The 10,322-nt window shown below is 53.8% G+C and overlaps 1 protein-coding gene across 3 annotated transcripts in view; it reads right to left on the reverse strand.

Moving 5' to 3' along the window:
* Positions 1-9,862, reverse strand: part of ACSF3 (acyl-CoA synthetase family member 3) — a 76,714-nt gene extending 66,852 nt beyond the window's left edge. Inside the window, exons 1-3 of one of the 3 annotated variants that reach the window (XM_068150763.1) lie at positions 9,845-9,862; positions 4,290-5,012; positions 2,176-2,331 (exon numbers count right to left, since the gene is read on the reverse strand). In XM_068150763.1, coding sequence (XP_068006864.1) covers positions 2,176-2,331; positions 4,290-4,982 — 849 coding nt within the window. In that variant the 5' untranslated portion in view covers positions 4,983-5,012; positions 9,845-9,862. Of the gene's footprint in view, positions 1-2,175; positions 2,332-4,289; positions 5,013-7,583; positions 7,698-9,243; positions 9,397-9,844 lie in introns of those variants that run through there. The other 2 variants (XM_068150764.1, XM_068150762.1) reach the window with 2 other exon arrangements.
* Positions 9,863-10,322: the final 460 nt, after the last annotated feature.

The following is a 10,322-nucleotide window of genomic DNA, read 5'->3' on the forward strand; positions in this document are numbered from 1 at the left end:
GCAGTGATCGTCAAGGAGAGAGGACTGGCTGCATGTTCCTGCCTTCCTCCACAGCATCCTGCCTATTTACTCTGGAAATCCCAGCATCCCAGCATGGTGGGGAATGGAAGTGACCTATGGAGATCAAGTAATCCAACCGCCCCCCACTGAAGCAGGGTCACCTACAGCAGCTTGCCCAGCATCACAGTCTCCAAGTGGCTTCGGAATCTCTCAGAGGAGACTCCACCTCTCTGGGCAGCCTGCTCCAGGGCTCCAGCACCCTCACAGCGAAGCTTCTCCTCCTGTTCAGATGGAACCTCCTAGGTTCCAGTTTGTGCCCATTGCCCCTTGTCTTGTCACTATACACTACAAAAAAACGTCTGGCCCCATTCTCTTGCCTCCTGCCCTTTAGCTCTTGCTGAGCATTGAGCAGATCCCCTCTCAGGCTGCTCTTCTGCAGGCTAAACAGCCCCAGGTCTCTCAGCCTTTCCTCCTCACAGAGATGCTCTAGGCCCCTCAGTATCTCTGTAGCCTCCACTAGATTCTCTCCAGTAGCTCCCTGCCTCTCTGGAAACATAAATACATAGCTGCCCCTCCAGGATTCTAGGGCTGTTCCTCCCCAGAAAAGATCAGTGCTTGGGCAGTAGGAAGGTATTCAAGTGTCAGGGCCAAGTCCACACAAGAACAGCCACCTGCATTACTGTAGCTGCTTCTCCTAGAAGCAGAAATAAGCAGTGAAGGATCACATGAGTAACCCAGACCAGAGCCTGGGCTCACCCCCACCTGACAGCACCACAAAGGATCCTGGGTGTATGCCACAACTTTGTCCTTTCACTGTGACAAGGCCACCCAGCACGTGAGTAAGTGTGAGCAGGGAAAGTAGCCTGTTTACAAAGCATGGGCCTGCTGTAGCAGTGGGCTTGGACTAGATGCTCTCCAGAGGTCCCTTCTAACCCCCACCAGGCTGGGATTCTGTGTAACTCAAGCAGCACATTGCTAACATGCAAAAAAAAAACCCACAGAATCATTCCTGTGAGCCCATGATTCTATTTCCATCTTTCTTGGTGCTAGAAAGTTAACAGCTCTCATTGTGGGTGCAGCTGCTCTTAGTGGGCAGGTAGAAGGTCCCAGCTCCAGCCAGAGCTATAGAACACCCTAAGGAGGGGCAGTGCAGCATCATGGTTAGGTGCATCATGCTTAAACAAGCTGTAGCCTCCAGAGGAGCACATTTTGGGTTAGGGCTGAGGCTCTAAGCCATTAAGCCCAGATTGTAACAGCTACTTTGTGAACCTCATGCAGCCAGTGCTGCACATCCACACAGCCAAGTGCCAGGGTCTGCACATTGGCCACAACAACCCCATGCAGAGCTACAGGCTGGGGTCAGAGTGGCTGGAGAGCAGCCAGGCAGAGAGGGACCTGGGGGTACTGGTTGACAGCAGGCTGAACATGAGCCTGCAGTGTGCCCAGGCAGCCAAGAGGGCCAATGGCATCCTGGCCTGCATCAGGAACAGTGTGGCCAGCAGGAGCAGGGAGGTCATTCTGCCCCTGTACACTGCACTGGTTAGGCCACACCTTGAGTCCTGGGTCCAGTTCTGGGCCCCTCAGTTTAGGAAGGAGGCTGACTTGCTGGAGCGTGTCCAGAGAAGGGCAACAAAGTTGGGGAGGGGTTTGGAGCACAGCCCTGTGAGGAGAGGCTGAGGGAGCTGGGACTGCTTAGCCTGGAGAAGAGGAGGCTCAGAGGAGACCTTACTGCTCTCTACAACTACCTGAAGGGAGGTTGTAGACAGGCAGAGGTTGGTCTCTTCTCCCAGGCAAGCAGCACCAGAACAAGAGGACACAGTCTCAGGCTGTGCCAGGGGAGGTTTAGGCTGGAGGTTAGGAAGAAGTTCTATACAGAGAGAGTGATTGCCCATTGGAATGGGCTGCCTGGGGAGATGGTGGAGTCACCATCATTGGAGGTGTTCAGGAGGAGACTTGATGGGGTGCTTGGTGCCATGGGTTAGTTGATTAGGTGGGGTTGGATAATAGGGTGGACACGATGGTCCCAAAGGTCTCTTCCAACCTGGTTTATTCTATTCAGTGGCTGAAGAGGCTGCAATCCTTCCAGAACCTCTTTCCCAGGCTGCTCTCATGAGAGCACAGGGAGTCTGGCTGCTGACTTTCAGAGCCACCACGCGATCCCCACCCCAGGCTTACCATCTGTGCATCGAATTCGGGGAACATGATGCAAGTTGCTCCCACCCAGAGAGGACAGAGGAGCTTATTGACCACCCCATGGACGTGGTGTAAAGGCAGCACGTGCAGAATAACATCCTCCTTCTTCCACTCCCATTTCTCAACCAGCCCTGTGGTCTGCAGAAGAAAACACACAAGGCAGCGTTAGGGCAGGAGGAAAGACTTCCCTGGCACGGAAAGCTCAAGGTACTCAAGCCCCAGATCCCCTGGGCACAGCTGGCAGCAGAAATTCTGGAGCTCCTGGAACGATGCTTGAGCACAAAAACCTTCCCTTCAGGGTCAGCACAAGCAAAACTCCCACCAGAGCAGTAAAAGAGCAGAGGAGCATTTCAGCATCTTGTTAGCACGAGCCTTCACACACATCAAAGTCCTTCCTCATTACTGGGAGACAATCAGCAAGGATTTTAAGCAGGACCCACACAATTATTAACCTGCTGCTGCACAGGCAGAGTTGGCAGAAAGAGCAATGAAAACCCTAATCTTCCCAGAACTCTGTTGACATAACGTGGACACTGATGGCCTTGGGCTTCTAGCACCACCTGCAAGGGACAGCCAGTAGGAGCAGAAGATTGTTTGAGAAGCAGAATGCAGGCTCCTGATAGTTAAACAAAATCATAAAAGAGATCAGTTAAAAAGACAAAAAACCCAGCTCCTAAACCACTCTGATCTGAAGAGATCATTATCTGAAGTGTTAGACCTCTGGCTTCTGGTGGAACAATGCCCCTTGGAGCCCAGCAGCAGCAAGTGGAAAGCTTATTTCCAGCCATCTAAAAATAAAAGCAGCACTTGAACGGTGGAATTTAATCGTGTCATTCCCAACCCTCTTCCTCCCCAGGGCAGGGAGCAGGTTTTAGCCTTTCTGCAGGACAGCACAGAAGCTGGTGACTGCTCAGGCCACCTCCCAGATGATCAGCATATTTGTGAGGGAGCAGATTCTTTGCCCAATATAGCCAAGCCCTGCCTCGATCCATCAAGGCTTTGACACTGCAGGACCTGAGAATCCAGAAGCTCTTGGAAGCATCCATAAGGCACAATATATTCCCTGCCCTTCTTCCCCCCTAATGGCATGAGCCTCTCAGCTGCAGGCAGAGATAACCAACTGGTGAGGCAGTCAGCAGGCTCATCCAAAGTTTTCATTCCTTTGGGCTCAGAGAGCTAATGGATTTTTTTGCCTTGGGGATATTTAGCTGAATAATGCACAGGCTTCACACTGGACTGGGCTGGGCTAAGCTACATTCCAAGGAGGAACAAAGATTCTCTCCCAGTCATAGTGAAGAAAATCAAACTGCACCACAAAGAGCCTTTTAACAACAGGTCTCATCCCTCCTCCTTTCCAGGGCAGCAGGGAGAAGAGTCCACCTGCCCCTAGATGCAGCTACAGCATAGCAAGACCAAAAGGAGAAGGTTTAGAGCCTTAACCACTCTTTTGTGTGTTCACCTTAAAAGTGTTGAGGACTTTGGAGATACTGCTCCACAGCCCTGGGATTGGGGCTTTAAGCTCTTCAACCTCAAAACACCTCTGAAGGCCAAGATTTGTGTAGCTGGGCACAAGCTTTGCAGAGGGAAAGCTTTCACAGGGCAGTTCAAGAGACAAGGAACTACTGGAGGGAATCCAGCAGAGGTTCTAAAGATGCTGAGGGGCCTGCAGCATCTCTGTGAGGAGGAAGGGCTGAGAGACCTGGGGCTGTTTAGCCTGAAGAAGAGCAGCCTGAGGGGGGATCTGCTCATGGCTCAGCAAGAGCTAAAGGGTTGGGGGCAAGAGGATGGGGCCAGACTGTTGTCAGTGGAGCCCAGTAACAGGACAAAGGGCACCAGGCACAAATTGGAATCCAAGAAGTTTCACTTGAGCTTAAGGAGAAACTTCTCCCCTGTGAGGGTGCTGGAGCCCTGGAGCAGGCTGCCCAGAGGGGTTGTGGAGTCTCCTTCTCTGAAGACATCCCAAGCCTATCTAGACATTGTGATTCTGGGCAACTTGCTGTGGGTGACCCTGCTTTAGCAGAGGGCCTGGACCAGATGATCTGCAGGGGTGCCTTCCAACCCCCACCATGCTGGGATGGGGTGAATGCAGCACTCACCACAGCCTGCACGTTCTCATGGGTGCTGAGGACTCCTTTTGGCCTTCCAGTCGTTCCGCTAGTGTAGATTATCATGGCTCCTCTGCCTTTCCACGAGGTGCAGGCTGTCAGGGGACCCTCCTCTACTGCTGGCTGACTTGTGGATCCATCACTGTGAGACCTCAGAAGGGGCAGCAGAGGGACTCCCAGCTTCTCAGCACTAGGGGCTATCTTCTCAACAAACTCCTGTGCGGCGATGACCAGCGCGCTCTGCGAGTCCTGAACCACGTACTCCAGCTCCTGCACGGGGTGCTTCCTGTACAGGGGCACTGCTATGCCCCCACTCATCCAGGAAGCCCACTGGGCCACCACATAGGAGGCATCATTGGGACATAAAAACGAGATTCTCTCCTCCTTCAAGTCCCTGCTGGAGCACCCCAGAGCTCTGCAGATGTCCTGGGCCAAGCGCAGGCTCTGGGTGAGGAGGTCTCTGTAGGTGTGCTCACCGTTTCGGTCAACGATGGCAACTTTGTCACCAAAAGCCAAAGCCCTAGTGAAGACAGGGGTGACATCACTGCTGCAGGTCACCCAAGTGGTTTGCAGACCCCTGTGGGGATTCTTCTGCCCACACAACCCCCACCTGCAAGGGTGCAAGTCTCGGAAGAGGCGCTGCAGGGGCCGTCTGGCTCGGGGGATGAGCAGGGAGAGCAGCATCCTGCCAGCAGAGCTTGATTTGAAGTGATTCTGCAGAAAGCAATTACAGGAGCAGATAAGTACGTGCAGCCATCACCCAGGGGTTTGTTCCCACAGAGGGGAAAGTGGCAGCCTTCATTTGAATAATACCCACTCTATTATTAATGGTTATGCTTCAGCTTGCTGCATCCCCAGCGTGCAAGGCCCTGCCTGGGTGGAACAGAGACTGAGACCCTTCCTCAGGCAGCCATCGTGCCCCTAAAGCTCAGTTTAACATCAATGATTAAACCATTTTTGTTGCTCAGTAATGTCAGGACACTCAGCAGAGGCTACCTGAGGTGCCACCCTACCTCAGCAGGACTAGCACTGAAGGAGATGATACAATTCTATCAGTATCTAGTTCCCAGGTTCCAGTCTGCACTGCACTGGTAAACCATCTCCTTGCTCTGTGCTTCCAGTTAGACATGAAATCCAGACCTCCTAAGGCTTAGCCCAGTGGAGCTCTGTTTCTTGGGTGAGAAAGCCATTGAGGTCCTGAGAAGATGCAGGCACAAAGAAGGGCAATGAAGCTGGTGAAGGGTCTAGAGCACAAGTGTTGTGAGGAGCAGCTGAGGGAACTGGAGTTGCTCAGCCTGGAGAAAAGGAGGCTCTGAGGGGAGACCTTCTGGCTCTCTGCAACTCCCTGAAAGGAGGTTGGAGCCAGGTGGGAGTTGAGTCACTTCTCCCAGGGAACAAACCACAGGACAAGAGGAAATGGCCTCAAGTTGCACCAGGGGAGCTTTAGGTTGGACATTAGAAGAAAATTCCTCACTGAAAGGGTTCTCAAACACTGGAACAGGCTGCCCAGGGAGGTGGTTGAATCCCCATCCCTGGAGGGGATGTGGAGCTGAAGGGCATGGTTTAGCATCAGACTTGGTAGAGTTAGGGAATGGTTGGACATGATGATCTTAACAGTTGTTTCCAACCAGCACTACTCTATGATTCTGTTCTACACTCCTTCAAGCAGCAGCATATCTGAGCACAGCAAAGTGCCCAAACCCTCCCACCTGACAGGTCATCCATCACAAGCACTGCTTAAGCACAACAGACCAAGTGGTTAACAGCTCCTGGATAGCCCCAGGAGTTTCATCCACACCAAGCATCTGTTTTGCCCAGCAATCAGCAGCAGGAAAGTACAGCAACCCCCACACTGACCCGTGGGTTTGGTGCTTCTCAAAGTCCCAACATGGCAGCACCCACAGCCAGGCAGAGCACTGACACAAGCTCCAACATGGCACCAGGCTCCACCTGGGCAGCCACAGCTCGATATGAGCCAAGCCTAACCACTCCACCATAGTGAGGGCATGAGGCACAGGGACACTGCAACAGAGAAAACCTCCAGGGGAGCAAGGAGAAGAACCAGCACCACTGAGGGCTTGACAGGAAGATCACAGCCTGGCACAAATGGTGCACATTCTGCCTTTGTGCTTAGACAGCACAATGACATCAACCTGCCTGCTCACAGGAGATAGCAAAGAAGCTTTTGTGCTAACTGCTGGGAAGGACCAGAAGTCTGCTCTTTATCCTTCTTTTCATCATCCCCTCCCTTGGGCTGCCCAGGGAGGTGGTGGAGTCACCATCACTGGAGGTGTTTAGGAAGAGACTGGATGGGGTGCTTGGTGCCATGGTTGAGTTGATTAGATGGTGTTGGGTGACAGGTTGGACTTGATGATCTCAAAGGTCTTTTCCAACCTGGTTAATTCTATTCTTATTCTATTCTTATTCTATTCTTATTCTATTCTATTCCTATTCCTATCCTATTCTATTCCTATCCTATTCCTATTCTATTCCTATTCTGAGGGGAAACTTTGTGAAATCATAGAGACATCTGGGAAAGGTTAACACACAGGGCCAAACCTGTAAGAATATAGAGAGGAGACAGCAGACTCCTCTTCAGAAAGGAGACCACTGAGACACCAGAGACAAGAGGAGGACTGAGAAGATGCCTCAGAAAAATCCTAACCCCTCTGCACAGAGCCTGGAGCTCTGGCTGGAAACTCAGCAAGAACAAGCACCCTCTTCATGCAGAGACCATCACTGACACCAAGGGAGCAGGGAGGGAGAAACAGGGCTGTAGAAGACAAGAGAGGAATTCACAGCACAGCCTAATGGCTGCTATTAACCACCACCACTGGAGTATCCCCAGAGAGACACTACAACAAGAGAAGACAGCCAAAGGATGACAACTTCTCCCTCTAAGAGGGTGCATGCCACTTCCTGGATGGCAGCAATAATGACTTGATTTTCTTTTCACAGAGTTTGTGCTAAACACCTATTAGAGGAGTAGCTCAACTCAAAAAAAAAACTCCCAGCTCAGCTTCTTCCTATGGGGAGAAGCTGAAACAAAAAAGATCCAGAGAACTGGCAGCTACTCAAGGATGAGCTGAACACACCTAAGCCAGCTCAGACACATCCACAGGCAGCACCTACCAACAGCCATCAGTGCTTAAGTTTGTAGAGGCATCACTGTGAGCCTCACAGCCTCTCCCACCCACCCTCAGAGCATCTCTCTGGTCACCCATGGGCTCCACCATGTATTTGCTTTTGCATCAGGACCTCGTTTTCTGCTTCTGCAAAACAAACCTGTGATCTGGGCTGGGCAGAGCCAGAGCAAGGTAACCTTGTGCACTCATGACACAGACCATCAGGGTGGGGAAAAAAAAACCCAGAGCAAGCCACAACAAAGCTGCTATCACATGGTTCCATTTCTCTGTGGAGATTAAAATAGAGAGAGAGTCAATGTCACAGAGTCACAGAGTCCATCCACTTGGAAGAGACCTCCAAGATCACCCACTCCAACCTTCGACCCAGTCTAGGGTCAATCCTAAACTGTGTCCCTAAGTGCCAGGTCCACACACTGCTTAAACACCTCCAGGGCTGGCAACTACACCACTGTCCTGGGCAGACCATTCCCATGTTTGAGAACCCCCTCTGTCAATAAATATTTCCTAGCTTCCAGCCTGAACCTCCCCTGGCTCAGCTTGTAACCATTTCCTGTGGTCCTGTCACTTGGCACCAAGGAGAAGAGGCTGCCCCCTCCTCACTCCAACCTCCCTTCAGGTAGTTGTAGAGTGATGAGGTCTCCCCTCAACCTCCTCTTCTCCAGACTGAACAAACCCCAGCTCCCTCAGATGCTCCTCTTAGGCCATGTGCTCCAGGCCCTTCCTTCATCACTTAAACCAAAGCACCTCCTCCTGACCCAAGGCCACCTTGCCCCAGACATTAAAAGGGGCATTAATTGGGAGTGACCATGTGCCAGGATCATGCCACCCTCCAGCCCAGCACCAGCTAAGAGCTCTTGGCTGCTCCTCACACAGCTCCAAGCAGGTGTTAGCTGCTGCTTCAGAACAATGCCTTCCAAAAAACACATTATCCCCTCTTCAGCACAGCACCAGCCCAGATTTAATGGAACAATAAACAGCAGCACCTCTGGCCAGGCTTCTTGTTTATAGACTTGAGAGAACTAGTGCTGGCTGCCTATGTGCAGACAGCTGGGATCGGGAAATTAACACTGGGAGCTGTTTTCTTTGCTGTGCCCCTTGCTGGTAACACAAACTCTGGCAGAGGAGAACTGACAAAAAGTTTGTCACTGGGGAAGCTTAGGCAAAAGACCAGAAAATCACAAAAGCATTTTGGTTGGAAAGTATCTTCAAGATCAAGTCTAACTCTTAACCCAGCACTGGTGGTCACCACTAAACCATGTCCCCCAGAACTCCATCTCCATGGCTCTGAAAACCCTCCAGGGATGGGGACTCCACCACTGCTCAGAGCAGCCTGGGTCAGGCCTCAACAACCTTCCCCTTTTGGGGGAAGAAATTATTCCTCATGCTCAACCTACACTTCCTCTTTTGCAACTTGAGGCCCCTTCTTCTTGTCCTATGGCTTGTTCCTTGGAAGAAGAAATCGACTCACACCTGGCTCCAGCCTCCTTTCAGGAAGTTGCAGAGGGCCAGCAGATCTTCCCTCAGCTTCATATTCTTTAGGCTGCACCAGTTCCCCCTGGTGCTCCTCAAAAGACCTGTGCTCTAGACCCTTCACCAGCTTCACTGCCCTGAAAAAGCACCTCAAAGCACATGGCAGCTGGAAGCTGTAAGAACTGCTGCAGACCCCAAACCCTGCAGCCCTCCTGAAAAGGTTGAACTTTATTCTCCTGCCGCCCCAGGCAAGATTCCTACCCTCCAGCTCTAGGTCCCTCGCCCTATTCACATCAAACCTTAAGAGGAGCAGCTGGAGAATCCCTCACCCTGCGATTTCCAGCGGAATGACGGCCTCACCAGGCTGGAGCCCAGGTCTTTTACTGCCAAATCATGGAATCATGAAGGCTGGGAAAGACCTCCAAGACCACCAACCCCACAGCACCACGCCCACCAAACGGGGCCCTGTGGGGCCATGCCTACACGGCTTTCGAACCCCTCCAGGGATGGTGACTCCGCCGCCTCCCTGGGCAGCCTGTTCCAGCGCCTGACCACTGTTTCTGCAGAGAAATTTCCCCCTAACATCCAATTCAAACCTGCCCCGGTGCAACCTAAGCGGAAGCAACCGCGGTACCCTCGGGTCCCGGAGCCGATGGGCCGGGCGGGGCTCACCGCCTCGCCGCTCCTGCCCAGCCTCCCGGCAGAGGACAGTGTATTGCATTCCAGTTAAACCCACCATTAACCGCAGCGCCAGGAGCCCCCCCGGTCCCGCCCGGCAACGCCCCCGGCGCGCACCCCCCCGGCCCCCCGCAGGGAGGAACAGAGCCCCAGGCAGGGCCGCGCGGCGCTCCCCGGCTCGCGGGACAGGCGGGGCGCACCCCGGCCCCCCGCACCCCGCGGGCGCCTGCCGCAGCCCCGGCGGGCCCTCACCTGGCGGCACCGCGCACCAGGGGCACCGCTCCGGCAGCGCACGGGCCCGGGCGGAAACGTGGCCCGGCCGTTCCGCGCCCGAACGTTCCGCCCCCACCGGCCCGGCCTGCCCCCCGCCGAGCGGCGGTTTGGCACCGGAGCGCCCGCGGGGCGCGGGGCTCGCCGGGCTGCGGGCGCAGGCGAGGAGTGGTCTGCACCCACGGCACGTTCTGGGGGGCACAGACATCCCCGGGACGCACGGACATCCCTGGGACACACGGATATCCCTGGGACACATGGGCATCCCCGGGACACACGGACATCCCCGGGACACACGGGCATCCCTGGGACACACGGGCATCCCCGGGACATACGGACATCCCTGGGACACACGGACATCCCCGGGACACACGGACATCCCTGGGACACATGGACATCCCCGGGACACACGGACATCCCCGGGACATACGGACATCCCCGGGACATACGGACATCCCCA

Source organism: Melanerpes formicivorus, unplaced genomic scaffold (genome assembly GCF_026170545.1).
Source record: "Melanerpes formicivorus ecotype bairdi unplaced genomic scaffold, bMelFor1.0.p_v2 SCAF_20, whole genome shotgun sequence".
NCBI lineage: Eukaryota > Metazoa > Chordata > Aves > Piciformes > Picidae > Melanerpes > Melanerpes formicivorus.